Source organism: Schistocerca americana, chromosome 10 (genome assembly GCF_021461395.2).
Source record: "Schistocerca americana isolate TAMUIC-IGC-003095 chromosome 10, iqSchAmer2.1, whole genome shotgun sequence".
Classification (NCBI taxonomy): Eukaryota; Metazoa; Arthropoda; class Insecta; order Orthoptera; family Acrididae; genus Schistocerca; species Schistocerca americana.
In genome coordinates, this window is record NC_060128.1 from 186,717,082 (window position 1) to 186,741,003 (window position 23,922).

Sequence of the window (23,922 nt, forward strand, 5' to 3'; positions counted from 1 at the left end):
TATGTGTGCTGGCGTACGCTGGCGCCATCACACCGTGTGGCATAAAGGTTAAGAGAGTATCGATGGAGGCCGACTACAAGACTCGCTGGAAACGAGCCGCCAACGCCCTCTCCGCCGCCAGTATTTAGGATCGCCGCCGCAGAAGGGAGGGCCAGTTAGTCAGTCAGTTCGAGTCTGTACGCAGTGGGGTTCCAGCGTGTCACTGGGACGAGCTGCAGACTTAGCCTCCAGTGCAGAGACAGCCAGCACACAGCAACCTTACAGTGAACATAGCGGACTTCCACCTTGACCGCATTGAGGCTGAGCCATGGCGCTCGTTACTGGCGCGCCAGTCCCTTGGATGTCCACTATCGATCCTTCGATGTTTCTTATCTTTGCTTGCCTCATTGTTTTCCGCATTTGCGGGGCGAGTGGCAGTTGACGTTTGCTCGGGCGACCTGTTGAGACGCCATGAGGTACGAGGTGGGAAGCAACCGCGTATATGTGGAGTTGGTCGTACGCAGTCTGCCAGTTCAGGATGGAGGATATGTGTTGGCTGCCTGCCTGTCTGCTCTCCTGATTTTTCTCACCGTGCCTTGCGACCACCTAGCTTGGGTTGCTGCCTGGTGTATCCTTTTTTTTTTTGGTCATCAGTCTACTGACTGGTTTGATGCGGCCCGACACGAATTCCTTTCCTGTGCTAACCTCTTCATCTCAAGAGTAGCACTTGCAACCTACGTCCTCAATTATTTCCTTGACGTATTCCAATCTCTGTCTTCCTCCACAGTTTTTGCCCTCTACAGCTCCCTCTAGCACCATGGAAGTCATTCCCTCGTGTCTTAGCAGATGTCCTATCATCCTGTCCCTTCTCCTTATCAGTGTTTTCCACATATTCCTTGCCTCTCCGATTCTGCGTAGAACCTCCTTATTTCTTACCTTATCAGTCCACCTAATTTTCAACATTCGTCTATAGCACCACATCTCAAATGCTTCGATTCTCTTCTGTTCCGATTTTCCCACAGTCCATGTTTCGCTACCATACAATGCTGTACTCCAAACGTACATCCTCAGAAATTTCTTCCTCAAATTGAGGCCGGTATTTGATAATAGTAGACTTCTCTTGGCCAGAAATGCCATTTTTGCCATAGCGAGTCTGCTTTTGATGTCCTCCTTGCTCCGTCCGTCATTGGTTATTTTACTGCCTAGGTAGCAGAATTCCTTAACTTCATTAACTTCGTGACCATCAATCCTGATGTTAAGTTTCTCGCTGTTCTCATTTCTACTACTTCTCATTACCCTCGTCTTTCTCCGATTTACTCTCAAACCATAATGTGTACTCATTAGACTGTTCATTCCGTTCAGCAGATCATTTAATTTTTCTTCACTTTCACTCAGGATAGCAATGTCATCAGCGAATCTTATCATTGATATCCTTTCACCTTATATTTTAATTCCACTCCTGAACCTTTCTTTTATTTCCATCATTGCTTCCTCGATGTACAGATTGAAGAGTAGGGGCGAAAGGCTACAGCCTTGTCTTGCACCCTTCTTAATACGAGCACTTCGTTCTTGATCGTCCACTCTTATTATTCCCTCTTGGTTGTTGTACATATTGTATATGACCCGTCTCTCCCTATAGCTTACCCCTACTTTTTTCAGAATCTCGAACAGCTTGCACCATTTTATATTGTCGAACGCTTTTTCCAGGTCGACAAATCCTATGAAAGTGTCTTGATTTTTCTTTAGCCTTGCTTCCATTATTAGCCGTAACGTCAGAATAGCCTCTCTCGTCCCTTTACTTTTCCTAAAGCCAAACTGATCGTGACCTAGCGCATTCTCAATTTTCTTTTCCATTCTTCTGTATATTATTCTTGTAAGCAGCTTCGATGCATGAGCTGTTAAGCTGATTGTGCGATAATTCTCGCACTTGTCAGCTCTTGCCGTCTTCGGAATTGTGTGGATGATGCTTTTCCGAAAGTCAGATGGTATATCGCCAGACTCATATATTCTACACACCAACGTGAATAGTCGTTTTGTTGCCATTTCCCCCAATGATTTTAGAAATTCTGATTGAATGTTATCTATCCCTTCTGCCTTATTTGACCGATTCTAATACTGGATCCCCTATCTCTTCTAAATCGACTCCTGTTTCTTCTTCTATCACATCAGACAAATCTTCACCCTCATAGAGGCTTTCAATGTATTCTTTCCACCTATCTGCTCTCTCCTCTGCATTTAACAGTGGAATTCCCGTTGCACTCTTAATGTTACCACCGTTGCTTTTAATGTCACCAAAGGTTGTTTTGACTTTCCTGTATGCTGAGTCTGTCCTTCCGACAATCATATCTTTTTCGATGTCTTCACATTTTTCCTGCAGCCATTTCATCTTAGCTTCCCTGCACTTCCTATTTATTTCATTCCTCAGCGACTTGTATTTCTGTATTCCTGATTTTCCCGGAACATGTTTGTACTTCCTCCTTTCATCAATCAGCTGAAGTATTTGTTACCCTTGGTTTCTTCGCAGCTACCTTCTATGTACCTGTGTTTTCCTTCCCAACTTCTGTGATGACCCTTTTTAGAGATGTCCATTCCTCTTCAACTGTACTGCCTACTGCGCTATTCCTTATTGCTGTACCTATAGCGTTAGAGAACTTCAAACGTATCTCGTCATTCCTTAGTACTTCCGTATCCCACTTCTTTGCGTATTGATTCTTCCTGACTAATGTCTTGAACTTCAGCCTACTCTTCATCACTACTATTTTGTGATCTGAGTCTATATCTGCTCCTGGGTACGCCTTACAATCCAGTATCTGAAAGTTCGTATAGCATGTACTAATAAAATTGGTTCATTCGATCTTAATCCCGAGCGTTCTGCTGGTGTTCCATGGCGTAAATATAGTCGCAGGAATAAATTTAAGTTTGTGACGTATTCTAAACCAGAAACAAGTGCTGATATAGATATGTAATCTAATTGAAATCTTCCCGTATCTCCCGGCCTTTTCCAATTATACCTCCTCCTCTTGTGATTCTTGAACAGGGTATTCGCTATTACTAGCTGAAACTTGTTACAGAACTCAATTAGTCTTTCTCGTCTTTCATTCCGTGTCCCAAGCCCATATTCTCCTGTAACCTTTTCTTCTACTCCTTCCCCTACAACTGCATTCCAGTCGCCCATGACTATTAGATTTTCGTTCCCCTTTACATACTGCATTACCCTTTAAATATCCTCACACACTTTCTCTATCTGTTCATCTTCAGTTTGCGACGTCGGCATGTATACCTGAACTATCGTTGTCGGTGTTGGTCTGCTGTCGATTCTGATTAGAACAACCCGGTCACTGAACTGTTCGCAGTAACACACCCTCTGCCCTACCTTCCTATTCATAACGAATCCTACACCTGTTATACCATTTTCTGCTGCTGTTGATATTACCCGATACTCATCTGACCAGAAATCCTTGTCATCCTTCCACTTCACTTCACTGACCCCTACTATATCTAGATTGAGCCTTTGCATTTCCCTTTTCAGATTTTCTACTTTCCCTACCACGTTCAAGCTTCTGATATTCCACGCCCCGACTCATAGAACGTTATCCTTTCGTTGATTATTCAATCTTTTTCTCATGGTAACCTCCCCATTGGCACTCCCCTCCCGGAGATCCGAATGGGGGACTATTCCGGAATCTTTTGCCAATGGAGAGATCATCATGACAGTTCTTCAATTACAGGCCACATGTCCTGTGGATACACGTTACGTGTCTTTAATGCAGTGGTTTCCATTGCCTTCTGCATCCTCATGTCGTTGATCATTGCCGATTCTTCCGCCTTTAGGGGCAATTTCCCACCCCTAGGACAAGAGAGTGCCCTGAACCTCTATCCGCTCCTCCGCCCTCTTTGACAAGGCCTTTGGCAGAATGAGGCTGACTTCTTATGCCGGAAGTCTTCGGCCGCCAATGCCGATTATTTATCAAAATTTAGGCAGTGGCGGGGATCGAACCCGGGACCGAAAACGTTTTGATTATGAATCAAAGACGCTACCCCCCCTTTTTTTTTCGCGGCCAAGTGCTCTACCATCTTTCTTTTTTATTATTTTTTTAAATCTCATTTTGTTCGTTTTCGTTCGTTGTATTTGCTCTGGGCGGACGTCGAAAGACACCCGTTTCAGTTCGTTGTTGATCCATTAACTCAGTTTTTTTATTACAGAGGGCAGCTAGCCCTCTGACCGAACACGCTGAGCTACCGTGCCGGCACCCCTAGACCACGGGTGTATCCTACACGAGCTGTACCGGACGTCAGGCAGAAGTTAAGCAGCCTTGTGTTTCTTTTAAAGAAAAGGAGCAAATGAATAAGACTTTTGTAACCAATTTTGGTGGCCTCTTAAGTGTGGCCTTAGCGTTTACACTGCCTTTGGCGAGAGCTAATTCTTTTAAATTTAAATAGTTGGGGTTCCCTGTCATTTATAATCTTCTGGGGGTATTATTTGAATTTTCTCTTTGAGGTTGCTTCCTTGTGCTGGTTAAATGTTTACTTGTTAGCGGGAAGTGACTCCTGGTTAAAACTCGGAGAAGGTATTTGATGTTACTGCCGCTTCCGGCATTTGTCTTTTCAATTAAGTGTTGTCATCCCTTCGAGCGACCTGGTGTCACTCCTCGTTATGCTGGTTTATGCGTACTTAATTTTGAATTGGCCATTTTAATTAATATTTTGGAGCGCAGTATAGCACTAAGGCAACCTCATTGTATATCACCGTGTGGTCCAGTCTAGTACCTTACTTTTCAGTGACACGAGTTAGCTCCACTACCGGTTTTACTGATGTGCTCCCTTCAAAATCTTATCTTGTATAAGTTTGCCCCATGTGTGTCTGGGAACACAAACATGAGCTTTAGTGTGACTTCAGTGCTAGTCAGTTAATGGAATCTTCATTTTGGCTTGGCTTCCACTGAAGAGTTTGAGTGGAGCGTAGTGTGTTTGATTTGTTATTCATTTAATTACTATAAATTTGTTTATTTAATGGGGAGCAAGACGTTTAAAGACTGTTGGTATTAACTCCCCTAGTTGCTGGGTGTTGCTAATTCGTTCCAAATGGCCTACTACTTATTCGATGGCAAGGCTGTTGATTAGTTGTGAGTACAAATTCACGCTATTTATTTGTTGCCGAAATTGTTAAAGTGTCTGTCGTAATTCCATCACTAGCTACGTGTTTGAGCTGAATTGATATAAACCTTACATTGCCTCCTTAAAATGTGTTGCCAGCAGAAACCCTTAAGAGAACTAAATTTTGTCACTGTTTCTGTTAACCTTTACTGGGAGCAATATTTCATGTAGTTAAATTTTGTCTTAAAATGTGTACTTCTCTGATGTAATAAACGAGTGATAAAAGAAAAAAGCAAAGGGGGCTGGTCCTTCCTATTGTGTCCGGTTTGTAACACGTATCAGAGGCTACGTGGACCGCACAGAAGAGAGCTTCCACGACAGCACATGGAACTTTAAGTAGCTCTTTCTTTATGAATAAAGAACTCAGTTATTAATTGCGTGCAGTTTGTGTTAATAGAACGAGAATACCAGCCACCAACCAACATCCTCTCCTTATTTCCCACGGCTCTACAGACACAACGAGATGACATAAAAGCGGCTGAAGAGAATACAACAGTATGCCCATGCAACACTATGCCTTCGCACACCATAATATTTGTACAATCAAAAGGATCATGTTCGACAATGACATAGGGCAAGAAGTGGGGAACACACAGCAAACCCTCAAACACTGCAATACCCCTACTTTTTGGTTGCTATGGTCTAGGTTATGCACTGCTGCACACAAAATGTAGCCAACATATTGAAATAATTTTTATGATCATGTTGTGTTGTTGCTCTGGTCTTCAGTCCAGAGACTGGTTTGATGCAGCTCTCCATGTTACTCCATCCTGTGCAAGCTTGATCATCTCCCAGTATCTACTGCAACCTACATCCTTCTGAATCTGTTTAGTGTATTCATCTCTTGGTCTCCCTCTACGATTTTTACCCTCCACGCTGCCCTCCAATACTAAATTGGTGATCCCTTGATGCCTCAGAACATGCCTTACCAACCGATCCCTTCTTGTAGTCAAGTTGTGCCACACATTTCTCTTCCCCCCAATTGTAGTCAATACCTCCTCGTTAGTTATGTGATCTACCCATCTAATCTTCAGCATTCTCCTGTAGCAGCACATTTCGAAACCTTCTATTCTTCTCTTGTCTAAACTATATATCGTCCACGTTTCACTTTCATATATGGCTACACTCCGCACAAATACTTTTAGAAAAGACTTCCTGGCACTTAAATCTATACTCAATGTTAACAAATTTCTCTTCTTCAGAAACGCTTTCTTGCCATTGCCAGTCTACGTTTTATATCGTCTCTACTTCGACCATCATCAGTTATTTTGCTCCCCAAATAGCAAAACTCATTTACTACTTTAGGCGTCTCATTTCCTAATCTAATACCCTCAGCATCACCCGATTTAATTCGACTACATTCCATTACCCTCGTTTTGCTTTTGTTGATGTTCATCTTATATCGTCCTTTCTAGACACTGTATATTCCGTTCAGCTCCTCTTCCAGGTCCTTTGCTGTCTCTGAGAGAATTACAATGTCATCGGAAAACGTCAAAGTTTTTATTTCTTCTCCATGGATTTTAATTCCTACTCCGAATTTTTCTTTTGTTTCCTTTACTGCTTGCTCAATATACAGATTGAATAACATCGGGTATAGGCTACAACCCTGTCTCACTCCCTTCCCAAGCACTGCTTCCCTTTCATGTCCCTCGACTCTTATAACTGCCATATGGTTTCTGTACAAATTGTAAATGGCCTTTCGCTCCCTGTATTTTACCCCTGCCACCTTCAGAATTTGAAAGAGAGTATTCCAGTCAACATTGTCAAAAGCTTTCTCTAAGTCTACAAGTGCTAGAAAAGTAGGTTTGCCTTATGATCATAAAAGTCATATATCTCTTTCGTGCCAGTGGGATTCATTTGCCAGTCTTATGAATAATTTCAAACATGAAAGTGTAATGTCTGTCCTTTCAGACATGTCCGAAAAAAACAGACAGCATGCTCTCGCATAATTGGTTCATCTTGATGGGCACTGATTTCACAACCTACAGTATGGGTAAACATTTACGTTCGACTGCCAGTGGGGAGCTAAAATTGGCCAGCATGTAGAGCATGGCTGGGGCCTGCAGATAGGGAATGTGAGTATGGGGATGTCAGGTGTCTAGGGAGTGTGCCAAGACAGTCCGCATATTTGTGGTAAACACTGTGTCTGGATGGTGCAGTGCTTAACGCAACTGCCTAGTAATAAGGACAACGCGGTTTCTAGTACTGATCCAGCACACATTTTCATTCGTCACCGCTAATTCTGCATAAGGTCCCAAGTCCCAATGCAGCTGATATCATTAGTTCCTTCCCTTTCTTTCTTTCACTCTCCCCTCCACCTTCAATTTACATAATTTCAGAGTAACCAAACAAATAATATGTGAATACGATAAAGTGTGTCCACACTGAGTGCACCACGCCAAATTGTACATTCTGCCACTTGTCGGTGTATCAAAGGAAGTGGAGTATCTGCACTTGTTCAGTTTGGACAGGACTGCATCGTGTCACACAGAATTGGGATCGCAAGGTGTTCTGACATTCACCCCTAGATGGAAATGGCATTCTTTGTGCAGAGTCTTGTACCACAAGGAAGCAAGAGAGAGGATGTTGTTTTGCGTGGCCGATATCTTCTTTCTGCAACACCAATGCACATGTGGATTAATACGGTTCTTTGTTGAGATGACGCTACTACGAGGGTCACTCCAAAAGAAAAGCCGGCCGAAGTGGCCGTGCGGTTAAAGGCGCTGCAGTCTGGAACCGCAAGACTGCTACGGTCGCAGGTTCGAATCCTGCCTCGGGCATGGATGTTTGTGATGTCCTTAGGTTAGTTAGGTTTAACTAGTTCTAAGTTCTAGGGGACTAATGACCTCAGAAGTTGAGTCCCATAGTGCTCAGAGCCATTTGAACCATTTGAACCAAAAGAAATGCACACTATTTTTGTAAAAATACAGTTTTCATTCTGCATGTGTTTTCAAACTTAGTTCAACCTGTTCCCGGGAGTGGCGCCGTCACAGCACGTCTTCAAGATGGCTGCTACACTTGACGTTCGTCAGAAGCAACATGATGACATAGAATTCCTGTGCTGTGAAAACGAGACAGTGGGAAACATCCACAAGAGGTTGAAAAAGGTGTATGGAGATGCTGCTGTCGATCGCAGTACAGTTAGTCGGTGAGCAAGTAGGTTACTTAATGAAAGCGGGCACGGCAATATTGAGGATTGTCCTCGGAGCGGCGGGCCTCGTACTGCACACACTCCAGTCAATGTGAAGAGAGTTAACGAATTGGCGACTGCTGACAGACGCATCACAGTGAACGAATTGTCACGCTACGTTGGGATATGGGAAGGATGTGTTTGCAGAATACTGAAAGTGTTGGCGTTAAAAAAGGTTTGTGCCAGGTGGGTTCCCAGGACTTTGACAGTGGCTCACAAAGAAATAAGAAAAACGGCATGCAGTGAACTTTTGGAACAGTACGAGAATGGTGGAGATGAATTTCTTGGAAGAATTGTGACAGGTGATGAAACATGGCTCCTTCATTTTTCACCAGAGACGAAGAGGCACTCAATGGAGTGGCATCATGCAAATTCAGCCAAGAAAAAAAATACAAAACCACACCTTCTGCTGGAAAAGTTATGGCTACGGTGTTTTTCGATTCCGAAGGACTCTTGCTTGTGGACATCATGCCAAGTGGAACCACCATAAGTTCTGATGTATATGTGACGACACTGAAGAAACTTCAAGCTCGACTGAGTCGTGTTCAACCACATCGGCAAAAGCAGGATGTTTTGCTGTTGCACGATAATGCACGGCCACATGTCAGTCACAAAACCATGGAAGCGATCACAAAACTCGGATGGACAACACTGAAATACCAGCCTTACAGTCCTGACCTGGCTCCATGTGACTATCATCTCTTTGGGAAACTGAAAGACTCTCTTCGTGGAACAAGGTTTGAAGAAGATGACTCCCTTGTGCACGCTGCCAAACAGTGGCTCCAACAGGTTGCAACAGAATTTTACCATGCGGGTATACTGGCGCTGGTTCCAAGATGGCGTAAGGCAGTTGAGAGGGATGGAAACTATGTGGAGAAATGAAAATATTGTTCCTAAAGGATGTGTCTACACACTGTAAAACTTTCAAATGTGTAGGATGAAAGATGGATTTAAAAAAAAAATAGTGTGCATTTATTTTGGAGTGACCCTCGTACTTAACTTGACTAGAGTCTAGATCCGTGGTACAAGCTCATCAGGAATAGTCCTCTTGCAGAAAGTATCGGTAATCTTGCTATTACAAATTTTAGCCTCACTGCTAGTCCCACTGCAGGCACTAATCTGGTCACTACGTACTGTCATAGCCTGCAATGAACTGAGCCCACTCTGTGAAGATACTGACAGACGTCAAACTAAAAGAGTGAGTCAGTGAGGCCCTCCACTCAACAGCAGCGGCCTCAATATATGGTGTCACGAGGGTGTTGGCGGCGTGTTGCTCGTCAGTGTGTCTCTGGCCCCTCTTGTGATACGCACGCTTCATCCAGCGCCCATTAATCGATACTCGTGCTTCGTCCTTGCTGACAGGTGTGCTGGAGACAACTTATGCTGCACAGTTGTCACAAGGGTGGTGGAGGTTAATTCGTCAGAGGTCAACCAGTTTGCACGAAATATTTATAGAGCACATGCGCAAACCTTCCTTGTCAAATGGTCTATCTACTACTGAGAACATTATCAAAATCCCTACAGTAGTTGCTGAGATTAATTCAAACATACAGACTGAACCACGTCGACTGCCTTTATTTAATATACACTACTGGCCATTAAAATTGCTACACCACGAAGATGACGTGCTACAGACGCGAAGTTTAACCGACAAGAAGAAGATGCTGTGATATGCAAATGATTAGATTTTCAGAGCATTCACACAAGGTTGGCGCCCGTGGCGACACCTACAACGTGCTGACATGAGGAAAGTTTCCGACCGGTTTCTCATACACAAACAGCAGTTGACCGGCGATGCCTGGTGAAACGTTGTTGTGATGCCTCGTGTAAGGAGGAGGAATGCGTACCATCACGTTTCCGACTTTGATAAAGGCCGGATTGTAGCCACGCGCTTGCGGTTAATCGTATCGCGACATTGCTGCTCGCGTTGGTCGAGATCCAATGACTGTTAGCAGAATATGGAATCAGTGGGTTCAGGAGGGTAATACGGAACGCCGTGCTGGATCCCAAAGGCCTCGTATCACTAGCAGTCGAGATGACAGGCATCTTATCCGCATGGCTGTAACGGATCGTGCAGCCGCGTCCCGATCCCTGAGTCAACAGATGGGGACATTTGCAAGACAAAAACCATCTGCACGAACAGTTCGACGACGTTCGCAGCAGCATGGACTATCAGCTCCGAGACCTTGGGTTTGGTTACCCTTAGACACTGCATCACAGGCAGGAGTGCCTGCGATGGTGTACTCAACGACGAACCTGGGTGCACGAATGCCAAAATGTCATGTTTTCGGATGAATCCAGGTTCTGTTTACAGCATCATGATGGTCGCATCCGTGTTTGGCGACATCGCGGTGAACGCACATTGGAAGCGTGTATTCGTCATCGCCATACTGGCGTATCAGCCGGCGTGATGGTATGGGGTGCCATTGGTTACACGTCTCGGTCACCTCTTGTTCGATTGACGGTACTTTGAACCGTGGACGTTACATTTCAGATGTGTTACGACCCGTGGCTCTACCATTCATTCGATTCCTGCGAAATCCTACATTTCAGCAGGATAATGCACAAGCGCATGTTGCAGGTCCTGTACGGGCGTTTCTGGATACAGAAAATGTTCGACTGCTGCCCTGGCCAGCACATTCACCAGATCTCTCACCAATTGAAAACGTCTGGTCAATGGTGGCCGAGCAAGTGGCTCGTCACAGTACGCCAGTCACTACTCTTGGTGAACTGTGGTATCGTGTTGAAGCTGCATGGGCAGCTGTACCTGTACTCGCCATCCATGCTCTGCTTGACTCAGTGCCCATGCGTATCAAGGCCGTTATTACGGCCAGACGTGGTTGTTCTGGGTACTGATTTCTCACGATCTATGCACCAAAATTGCGTGAAAATGTAATTGGCTGGTTCAAATGGCTCTGAGCACAATGGAACTTAACATCTGAGGTCATCAGTCCCCTAGAACTTAGAACTACTTAAACCTAACTAACCTAAGGACATCACACATATCCATGCCCGAGGCAGGATTCGAACCTGCGACCGTAGCAGTCGCGCGGTTCCGGACTGCGCGCCTAGAACCGCTAGACCACCGCGGCCGGCCGAAAATGTAATTCTAGTATAATATATTTGCCCAATGAATATCCGTTTATCATCTGCATTTCTTCTTGGTGTAGCAACTTTAATGGCCAGTAGTGTATGTGTACAACAGAATGAAGAAGATAGATAGATTAACGCTACAAAGGGCTGGTTGGTTGATTGGGGGGGGGGGGAGGACCAACAGTGAGGTCTTCGGTCCCATCAGATCAGGGAAGAATGGGGAAGCAAACCGGCCGTGCCCTTTCAAAGGAACCATCCCGGCATTTGCCTGGAGCAATTTAGGGAAAGCACGGAACACCTAAATGAGGACTGCTGGGCGCAAGATTAAACCGTCGTCCTCCCGAGTGCGAGTCCAGTGTGCTAACCATTGCGCCACCTCGCTCGGTCACTACAAACGGTCAGAGTACTGCGGAACTATCTATTGGTTCACGCTTAACGACAAAGCTGCCTATATGACGAACGCTGGTGGATCTTGAGCACCTGCGCCGCTTACCTGATGCTGTTGAGGACGTGCTCGCTGCCCCTGGAGAAGCGGTGGCCCCAGTGGAAGTGGAAGCTCTCCAGCTGGTACTCGTGGAGCAGCAGAGCACCGAACACCTTCGGCCATGATTCCCCCGTCACCGCCGGCCGCAGGGACACTGCCAACACACACAAGCAGGCGGCTGTCCGTCATCCTGTCTACATCTACATCTACATCTACATCCATACTCCGCAAGCCACCTGACGGTGTGTGGCGGAAGGTACCTCGAGTACCTCTATCTGTTCTCCCTTCTATTCCAGTCTCGTATTGTCCGTGGGAAGAAGGATTGTCGGTATGCTTCTGTGTGGGCTCTAATTTCTCTCTGATTTTATCCTCATGGCCTCTTCGCGAGATATACGTAGGCGGGAGCAATATACTGCTTGGCTCTTCGGTGAAGGAATGTTCTCGAAACTTTAACAAAAGCCCGTACCGTGCTACTGAGCGTCTCTCCTGCAGAGTCTTCCACTGGAGTTTATCTATCATCTCCGTAACGCTTTCGCGATTACTAAATGTTCCTGTAACGAAGCGCGCTGCTCTCCGTTGGATCTTCTCTATCTCTTCTATCAACCCTATCTGGTACGGATCCCACACTGCTGAGCAGTATTCAAGCAGTGGACGAACAAGCGTACTGTAACCTACTTCCTGTGTTTTCGGATTGCATTTCCTTAGGATTCTTCCAATGAATCTCAGTCTGGCATCGGCTTTACCGACGATCAACTTTATATGATCATTCCATTTTAAATCACTCCTAACGCGTACTCCCAGATAATTCATGGAATTAACTGCTTCCAGTTGCTGTCCTGCTATTTTGTAGCTAAATGATAAGGGATCTATCTCTCTATTCGCAGCACATTACACTTGTCTACATTGAGATTGAATTGCCATTCCCTGCACCATGCGTCAATTCGTTGCAGATCCTCCTGCATTTCAGGACAATTTTCCATTTTTACAACCTCTCGATACACCACAGCATCATCTGCATAAAACCTCAGTGAACTTCCGATGTCATCCACAAGGTCATTTATGTATATTGTGAATAGCAACGGTCCTACGACACGCCCCTGCAGCACACCTGAAATCACTCTTACTTCGGAAGACTTCTCTCCATTGAGAATGACATGCTGCTGTTCAAACAGCTCTCCACACAGGGGACTGTGTGTCAGGTGGAAGGGTTCAATAAAGGAATAGGCGCACACGACTAATGCATTGTAGGGCGCACATTTCAGTTTTTATGTAATGATCAAAGGGAAACACTTTTGTGCTACAAATACACGGAAGTACCACTGGTGTAGGCATTCGTGTTCAAATACAGAGATACGTAAACAGGCAGAATACAGCACTGCGGCCCGCAACGCCTTCATAAGAAAACTAGTGTCTGGCGCAGTTGCTAGGTCGGTTACTACGTCTACATCTACATTTATACTCCGCAAGCCACCCAACGGTGTGTGGCGGAGGGCACTTTAAGTGCCACTGTCATTACCTCCCTTTCCTATTCCAGTCGCGTATGGTTCGCGGGAAGAACGACTGCCGAAAAGCCTCCGTGCGCGCTCGAATCTCTCTAATTTTACATTCGTGATCTCCTCGGGAGGTATAAGTAGGTGGAAGCAATATATTCGATACCTCATCCAGAAACGCACCCTCTCGAAACCTGGACGGCAAGCTACACCGCGATGCAGAGCGCCTCTCTTGCAGAGTCTGCCACTTGAGTTTGCTAAACATCTCCGTAACGCTATCACGCTTACCAAATAACCCTGGGACGAAACGCGCCGCTCTTCTTTGGATCTTCTCTATCTCCTCTCTCAACCCGACCTGGTACGGATCCCACGCTGATGAGCAATACTCAAGTACAGGTCGAACGACTGTTTTGTAAGCCACCTCCTTTGTTGATGGACTACATTTTCTAAGGACTTTCCCAATGAATCTTAACCTGGCACCCGCCTTACCAACAATTAATTTTATATGATCATTCCACTTCAAATCGTTCCGTACGCATACTCCCAGATATTTTATAGAAGTAACTGCTACCATTGTTTGTTCCGCTATCATATACTCATACAATAAAGGATCCTTCTTTCTATGTATTCGCAATATATTACATTTGTCTATGTTAGGGTCAGTTGGTACTCCCTGCACCATGTGCCTATCCGCTGCAGATCTTCCTGCATTTCGCTGCAACGTTCTAATGCTGCTTCTCTGTATACTACATCATCATCCGCGAAAAGCCGCATGGACTTCCGACACTATCTACTAGGTCACCTTGGTGACCAAGTTGCTTATAAATATAGTTATTCATCTATGTCTTTGTTTACATCCGATATATACTATTCATGAAGAAATTGGTCAATTATTTACTGTGTTTTAGAAAGTACAGAGACATTAGTGTACTGGCTTACTTCTGTTCTATTCCTTTGATATATGTTTATTTAATTTGTTTATGTATTTAATAAAGTGTGTTAGAGCGTGTTTATGGTCCAGCCCTAGGAATATTTATTTAATTTCAATTTATTTAAATGTAAACACAGTATTTCAAATCTGTTTGATTATGTTTGTGAGTGTGCGTTGGCTTGGAGACAGAGCGGGAGCGCTCTATCCAATCACAGTGATCGTTGCAAAAAGGACAACTGGAGAGACTGTATGGAAGTGGGGAGGACCTGACGCGATCGATAGTAATTGGCCACTTTGACCTCCAGTAACTCATGTAGTATTTAAGTTACATGCCTGTAATTCATAGCAATTTAGGTTTACACTAATAGCTTTCTAGAGACACTTCGATCGAGAAAATCGGATGAACCGTTTAGATTTTGGAAATTCGTTGCTGGGTGTTACTTGTATAATTTATCGTCAAATACTAAACTTTAAGCTAATAAAGATATTGAAAATCTGATTACACCATCAGAATCGTCGCGCAAATAATGGTTTTCTACATGTTTCTTTTTGAGGTATCATGATTCATCTGAGTACTATTACTTTCTTAACGAACTGTGAAATGTCTGCCATTAAGGTTTCACAAAGTCCGCCATCTTTGGCACTTTCGGCATGTCTCCTTCATCGACACAGCGTCACCATGGAATTCCCAGGCACGCAGTCGGCTGGACCACATGGCTCGCGCAATTTGTCTGCTACTGATGTGCGGATTAGCCGCGACAGCAGCTAAAACACCTACTTGGGCATCATCATTTGTTGCAGGTCGTGGTTGGCGTTTCACATGCGGCTGAACACTTCCTGCTTCCTTAAATAACATAACTACCCGGTGAACGGTCCGGACACTTGGATGATGTCGTCCAGGATACCGAGCAGCACACATAGCACTCGCCCGTTGGGCATTTTGATCACAATAGCCATACATCAACACGACATCGACCTTTTCCGCAATTGGTAAACGGTCCATTTTAACACTGGTAAAGTATCACGAAGCAAATACCGTCCGCACTGGAGGAATGTTACGTGATACCACTTACTTATGCGTTTGTGACTGTTACAGCGCCATCTATCACGAAGTGAAAAATGTGGTCCAACTAAAACATTCATATTTCTAGAACGAGATTTTCACTCTGCAGCGGAGTGTGCGCTGATATGAAACTTCCTGGCAGATTAAAACTGTGTGCCGGACCGAGACTCGTACTCGGGACCTTTGCCTTTCGCGGGCAAGTGCTCTACCAACTGAGCTACCCAAGCACGACTCACGCCCCGTCCTCACAGCTTTACCTCTGCCAGTACCTTTGGAAGGTAGGAGACGAGGTACTGGCAGAATTATAGCAGGAGACACGAGTTCGAACCCCTGCCTTAGTACAAATTTCCATTCGTCTCTGCATATATACATCATAGATGTTGGAGAATCATTTGATTATTGGCGGTTACAATAGCCAGATTTACCACAGCTACTGGGCTGATTTGGGAGTGTGGGGCCCAATCAGCTTGAGTGTCCAGTTTTGGTGGTAGCAACTTCGCCTGAAAGCATATGGCTGGCTGGAGCCAGACCCAGTCTATGTTACTGACAGTTTCAGATATGTCCACGACAACTACAAAATCTGGGCTGTCAAGATTGAATACTGGCGTAATCTAGGTGCCTCCTACGGCCCAGCTACTAACCACACAGGAGTGTGCAACGGGTTGCCGCACTTGTAAGGCGCCTGCAACATAACGATGGGACATTGTGCCTGCAGCAAACTCTCTGGTACCTGCTGGTGCTACATTCGCCAGATATCTACATCTACGTGAATACCCATCAAGCCATCGTACTGTGAATGGCGAAGAGTACCCTGTGTCATTACAAGCCATTTCCTATCCTGTTCTACTCGCCGATAGAACGAGGGAAAAACGACTATCTATACGCGTCTGTATGAGCCCTAATTTCTCGTATCTCATATTTGTGGTCCTTACGCGAAATGTATGTTGGTGGCAATAGGAGCGTTCTGCAGTCAGTTTCAAATGTCAGTTCTCTAAATTTTCTCAATAGTGTACAGTGAAAAGAGCGTCGCCCCCCCCCCTCCCCTCCAGGGATCCCCATTTGAGTTCCCAAATAATCTCCGTAACTCATGTGTATTGTCTGATCCTATCAGTAACAAATCTAGCCCCCCATCTATGAACTGCTTCGATATCTTCCATTAATCCGATTTGGTGGCGGTCCCAATCTCTCGAGCAGTACTCAAGAATAGGTCACACCAGCGTCCTATATGCGGTCTCCTTTACAGGTGAACCACTCTTTCCTAAAATTCTGCCAATAAAGCCAAGTCGACCATTCGCTTTCCCTACCACAATCCTCGCATGCTAATTCCATTTCGTATCGGATTGCAACGTTACGCCATGATATTTAAACCACGTGACTGTGTCAAGCAGGACACCGCTAATATTGTACCCGCACATTACGGATTTTTTTTCCCTACTTATCCGCAATAATTTACATTTTTCTACGTTTAGAATTAGCTGCCATTCGTTTACCACAACAACTAGAAATTTTGCCTACGTCATGTTGTATCTTCCTGTAGGCACTCAACTTCGACACCTTAGCGTATACCACAGCGTCATCAGCAAACAGCCACAGATTTCTGCCCACACTGTCCGCCAGATCATGTATAATATATAGAATAACTACGCACTGAAAGACCTAAGTCGAAACAAGGACCCGGGAGCAGACAACATACCATTAGAACTACTGATAGCCTTGGGAGAGCCAGCCCTGACAAAACTCTACCATCTGGTGTGCAAGATGTATGAGACCGGCGAAATACCCTCAGACTTCAAGAAGAATATAATAATTCCAATCCCAAAGAAAGCAGGTGTTGACAGATGTGAAAATTACAGAACTATCAGTTTAGTAAGTCACGGCTGCAAAGTACTAACACGAATTCTTTACAGACGAATGGAAAAACTGGTAGAAGCCGGTCTCGGGGAAGATCAGTTTGGATTCCGTAGAAATGTTGGAACACGTGAGGCAATACATACGTACGTCTCACCTGTCAGAGCCGTATCTAGACGTATTAGAGGTCGCATAACACTCCAACTGCACACGTCCCACACCATTACAGAGCCTCCACCAGCTTCAACAGTCCCCTAATGACAAGCAGGGTCCATGGATTCATGAGATTGTCTCCATAGCCTTACACGTCCATCCGATCGCTACAACTTAAAACAGATTCGTCCGACCAGGCAACATGTTTCCAGTCATCGACAGTCTAATGTCGGTGTTGACGGGCCCAGGTGAGGCGTGAAGCTTTGTGTTGTGCAGTCATCAAAGGTCTTCGAAAGCCCATATCGACGATATTTCGTTGAATGTTTCGTACGCTGACACTTGTTGATAACCGAGCATTGAAATCTGCAGCAATCTGTGGAAGGGTTGCAGTTCTGTCACGTCCAACGATTCTCCCTACTCGTCGTTGGTCCCGTCTTGCAGAATCATTTTATGGCCGCTGCGATGTGGGAGATTTGATGTTTTACCGGATTCCTGATATTCACGGTACACTCGTAAAATGGTCGTACTGGAAAATCCACACTTTATCGTTACCTCGGAAATGCTGTGTCACCTGCGCCGACTATAACACCACGTTCAAACTCACCTTGATAACCTGCCATTTTAGCAGCAGTAACCGATCTAACAAGAGCGCCAGAGACGTGTTGTATAGGCGTTGCCGACCGCAGCGTCGAATTCTGTCTGTTTACATACCCCTGTATTTGAATATGCATGCCTATACCAATTTCTTTGGCGCTTCAGTGTAGAAATAAGTGTTCAAACTGACATAATTCTAGCCTTCATAGATTCTGAGAGAAAACGCAATTTTCAGGAAATGCTATTTCAAGATCAACCTAACGTTTTTTCTTATCACCTCTTCAGAAGGTCCCAGATTTATACTGAAGCTCCTCTTTCCCTTAAAGACTTTTGTAATGATTTCTTTGTTCTCAGCCTTCTTTCCTTTAGCAGGTCTTCAACTGACTTTTCAGCTTCAGACAGGCGCTTTAAATCTATTTTTTTCACGATTTCTTGAGGAAAATTTCCTACCTTAGAGCCTGTTCTCTCTAATACCTCCACCCTCCCTACGTTCCCGCCATTAAATACAAGAACTGCATCATAAGTAGGAATTAAACTGTAGCAGATGAAAATGTGGTTTTAGGGCATCGTTCCCAAATGATTGAATTAAGAGACTCCTTTCGATTCTGGGTTTTGCCATGAACATACTTTTTTAGAAGTTCAGGATCGGCCATAAACCTATAAGTGGGCTTGAAAACGTGCTGGATACAGTTTAGAAGCCTCTCCTTGTGAATGTAGTGGATGTTATGTCTATGAGCCTGTACATGTTTACACGAGCTAAGGTGGCACAGATGAATGGGATATTCATCTGTTGACACCATGTGGAAATATGTAGTCCATACTGCTCTTTTCATATCACTCACAGTGCATAGGTTTAGGCATTATTGAATGATGAAAGTATCGAACACTTGCGTAAAACAAGAATTGCTTCTCTGTAAACGAAGCAAGTTCTTTGTTATTTATTCCAAGATACGGAACACAGTCACAGATGATCTATAAAACCAAAGAGTACATTTCACAGCCTGCTAGACGTATGCTGTGCAATTTTACTTGAAGGTAAAGCACGGAATCGTTTCTAACATTCTGCGTGGCGTCTGTTTGTTCTAAGTCGTGTCTCCCTACCACTTTCGCGCAACGACGCTCTGAGCGTGTTTTTTAGGGAATTGACTAGTTTGAACCTGGGACCTGTTGCTGGTAAGGAGACACCAGACCACACATGACATGTAGAGTTCAGAAGAGTTCAGTGAGACTAGCGATGATATAACCAAATACTTAATGATTTCAGCGTCAGCTCCACTGCACTCCCTGTAAAAGAATCTTAATACTAACTAAATTTAGTGGAAGGGGTTCAAGGCTTTCCTATTTTTAGTTACCTGGTGAAATAACGTCGAAAAAACAGTTAAGTTTACCACTGGAATTTTTATTCTACTCAAAAAACATTGTTTATAAATTATACTATTGATAAAAGGAAATATTTTAATACAGGATGATAAAAACCAACTGCGTTCAACAAAAATGTGAACGAAGATTCCCTGAATGGGTTTCCAAGTTCTATAATGGATCAAAGGATGACCTATGCCATATCACATCTATAATCTAGGTTTAAATTAAGTTTCATAAAAGAAAACTATCAAAAATGGTCTACAGTGAGCCTCAATTATCTTTAATTACTTATTTAACTTGTTGTAAATTACAGTGGCTGATGTGGTTTTTCAATAATTATATAACAGAAAAATCATCGCGTTTCAGATTTTAACTTCAAGTAGCAAATGTGAATACCACGAAGTTTAATTGACGATCGACACTAGTATTACGTAAAAAGGGGATGTAACAGATGAGACTTCTGCAGTTCTGTGTGAAGCCTTATGCGCTCTTATGCGGCATCGCGTGCGTTCATTACCTTCTCGGTGTTCGTCAGGGGGTGGCGGACAGCACAGCTCCACACACCTCGTCGTCTCGGTAGCGACTCTCTCGAACGTATCCTTACTACTGTTTACTGAAGTTGGTTTAAGAAAAAGGTATCTGGCTGTGTTTTCAACTGACCAATCAGCATCTCAATGTTAACCTTAAGCTCCACCTACAAAAATTCTGTCCATCCAATGAGAAACGTTACACTTTTCATGGTGGGGCAATGTTTTTAATGTTTGTTACGTAACAGAGACGCGTATAGTCTCACGCTAAAATTTGCAGCTGGTGTGGCCCTTTTAGTGTTACCGTAAGATCTATACTGTTCTTCTGGAGGGCTCTATCTTTTAACATGGGCTGGGGGGTGGTCCTCCCGGCGGTCGGCCAGTGATGTGGGTGCCCCACTGTCCCGCTCTTATCGTAGGGCCTTCTAGCCTACACGGCTCTGCTCTCGGCTTCTGTTCTCGTTTCTCCCCTCGGAGCTGCGTCTGCTTCACGGTGGGAAGGTATGACATGCATTTAGGCGTTCTTGTGTTAGTCTGCTATGCGACATATTGCCGGATTTGTTATCATGTCAGGGTTTTCATGGAAGGTGTTGGATTTGCCTGAACCTTATACGTTGTTCACGGGGCTAGTGTTGAAGTGCTGGTTCAAAAAGTAAATGTGCCAACACTGTCATGTCACACGTTTAATTATTTTTCAGGAACTTCGGATGCAATTTCATCATGGAAACTTTGGGAAGCTGTTGTCCATGAGTTCTACCAATAAATAAGCCTTTAGGAGCTGTGTTAAAAAAGTTTCATCGTTCCTTGGCTACCTGAGCACATCTATTGATTATACTCTGTTCATCATAAGAATAAACCTGATGTAAACAAACACAGATGCGATGATTGCTCAGAAGCCGTATCACACGTACACTGCTATTGTTACGCTCTTGGAAGTAGGTCCTATTTATGTGTTAGATACCTTGTTACTATGTTACGTTAAATGAATCTTTAAGATATTCTAATCTATTGACAGACATCGACGTTTTTCTTAATCACACTTTAGCTGTGTACCTTTTATTTCAAAAATCGTGTACAGTCACAGCCTCTTTACTGTTGTGCTCTGATTGTCGCTCTGTTAATACGCAGTAAGAAAACCGCTGAGGCTGCTTACTGTCCCGTAATGAAACACGCGGATGTAACACAGTTAAAAAGTGCAAAAAACAGGTGGTTCCTGATGTTTTTGAAAAAATTACAGACAAAATGGGCTCTGAAGTTTTCCGAGGTACAGTATTTGATACAGTTGAGATACAACTAAACTTCGGATGTATAGCGGAATGAGTAGAGTAATAGACAGATAATCTGGTGCAGTTCACGGATCGCTGGTTCAAGTCTCGCCTTGACCATCTTCTTTTTCGTTCAGTTTCAAATATCTGCATCTTTTACTGTAAAATTCATCATAATTTTGATTTTATCCATACTGGATGAGAGGTCGTGGTTGTGAATGTCGATGTTTAAAAATATATCGGCTCAACCACTTGTTTATAGTGTAAAACACTAAGATTGACGCGTTTCGGAAGTCAAGCTTCCATCATCAGAATAATAAAAAGTAAAAGAACCTGTTAAAACTCGCTAAAATGGAACATGCACTAAGCGAGTTTTAACAGGTTCTGTTACTTTTTATAATTCTGATGATGGAAGCTTGACTTCCGAAACGCGCCAATCTTATTGTTTTACACTATAAACAAGTAGTTGAGCCGATATATTTTTCAACATTCATCATAATTTTTTATGAATAATGTACGTCTTCTTGTTTCTAATTACATATTGCAAGCGAAACTGGTGTTTTCATTTCAAACATAAATTATTAATTTTCAATATTCCATGAAACATAGTTAATAAAGGTTGCTTAAATTATAAAAACATAACAATTTAATTTTTAAGGCAAAAATGAAAAACTAAATACTCTTTATTTCGACTGTGTCCACTGTTTTATACCGCAGATGTAGAAACGTGTCGTAGAAACATGAAAAACAATCATTTTTCACAGCATCGAGTACGCCGTACCGACGCTGCATTTTACATTTGCCATTACAGTATGAACCCAACAGAAGTGACCTGGAGCCAAGTTAAGGGTATTATCGTCAGAAGTGACAAGACTATTAAGCTGCCAGACTAACGCACGCTGGTTTTTCACAGGCTGTTGCCGAACGCTGGCGGGATATAGAACGGCTCGTCATAAAAGAAGAGGAGAACCTGCACCGCCTGTGTGTCTTCGTGGATTTTGTTGTTGATCGACTCGTTATCAACGTAGCAAATGACAGTTCCAGAACTGAAATGTTTTTCTCGGATTCGGATAAGGAAGAAACTAAAAGATTACCAGACGACTGCCTGTAATTAATGCCTACAGTGTGTTCAGTATTCAACGTTACGGTGAAATTCCTACAGTATGCTTTTGCATCACACACAGGTCGCTCAGAAAAGTTAACCCGTGTTTAAGTTGGGAATTTTCATCTCTCTTGTTTGTAATTAAAATACTACACTACTGGCCATTAAAATTGTTACACCAAGAAGAAATGCAGATGATAAACGGGTATTCATTGGACAAACATATTATACTAGAACTGACATGTGATTACATTTTCACGCAATTTGGGCGCATAGATCCCACCTCTGGCTGTAATAACGGCCTTGATACGCCTGGGCATTGAGTCAAACAGGTACAGCCGCCCATGCAGCTTCAACACGATACCACAGTTCATCAAGAGCAGTGACTGGCGTATTGTGACGAGCTAGTTGCTCGGCCACCATTGACCAGACGTTTTCAATTGGTGAGACATCTGGAGAATGTGCTGGCCAGGGCAGCAGTCAAACATTTTCTGTATCCAGAAAGGCCAGTACAGGACCTGTAACATGCGGTCGTGCATTGTCCTGCTGAAATGTAGGGTTTCGCAGGGATAGAATGAAGGGTAGAGCCACGGGTCGTAACGCATCTGAAATGTAACGTGCACTGTTCAAAGTGCCGTCAATGCGAACAAGAGGTGACCGAGACGTGTAACCAATGGCACCCCATACCATCACGCCGTATGATACGCCAGTATGGCGACGACGAATACACGCTTCCAATGTGCGTTCACCGCGATGTCGCCAAACACGGATGCGTCCATCATGATACTGTAAACAGAAGCTGGATTCATCCGAAAAAATGACGTTTTGTCATTCGTGCACTCAGGTTCGTCATTGAGTACATCATTGCAGGCGCTCCTGTCTGTGATGCAGCGTCAAGGGTAACCGCAGCCATGGTCTGCGAGCTAATAGTCCATGCTGCTGCAAACGTCGTCGAACTGTTCGTGTAGATGGTTGTCTTGCAAATGTCCCCATCTGTTGACTCAGGGATCGAGACGTGGCTGCACGATCCGTTACAGCTATGCGGATAAGATGCCTGTCATCTCGACTGCTAGTGATACGAGGCCGTTGGGATCCAGCACGGCGTTCCGTATTACCCTCCTGAACCCACCGATTCCATATTCTGCTAACAGTCATTGGATCTCGACCAACGCGAGCAGCAATGTCGCGATACGATAAACCGCAATCGCGATAGGCTACAATCCGACCTTTATCAAAGTCGGAAACGTGATTATAAGCATTTCTCCTCCTTACACGAGGCATCACAACAACGTTTCACCAGGCAACGCCGGTCAACTGCTGTTTGTGTACGAGAAATCGGTTGGATACTTTCCTCATGTGAGCACGTTGTAGGTGTCGCCACCGGCGCCAACCTTGTGTGAAAGCTCTGAAAAGCTAATCATTTGCATATCACAGAACCTTCTTCCTGTCGGTTAAATTTTGTGCCTGTAGCACGTCATCTTCGTGGTGTTGCAATTGTAATGGTCAGTACTATAATTGACGCAAAACCTCGGCAATACACTTCTTAGGGGACCAAGCAGAGAACATAACACCTTGTCGTTCTTAGCTAACATAGCAATGTAATTAAAAAAAAGAGTGATGAAAATTCCTAACTTAAACACAGTGTATATTTTCTGTACGAGTAGTGCGTGAAGTAAAAACGTGTCGC

At 44.1% G+C, this 23,922-nt stretch overlaps 1 protein-coding gene across 1 annotated transcript in view; it reads right to left on the reverse strand.

The window, feature by feature from the left end:
* The window catches only part of LOC124552374 (carbonic anhydrase-like), an 85,060-nt gene that overhangs the window by 24,940 nt on the left and 36,198 nt on the right, over positions 1 to 23,922 (reverse strand). The window contains exon 5 of the mRNA XM_047126638.1: positions 11,910 to 12,054. Within this exon, the coding sequence (XP_046982594.1) occupies positions 11,910 to 12,054 (145 nt within the window). The remainder of the gene's footprint in view (positions 1 to 11,909; positions 12,055 to 23,922) is intronic.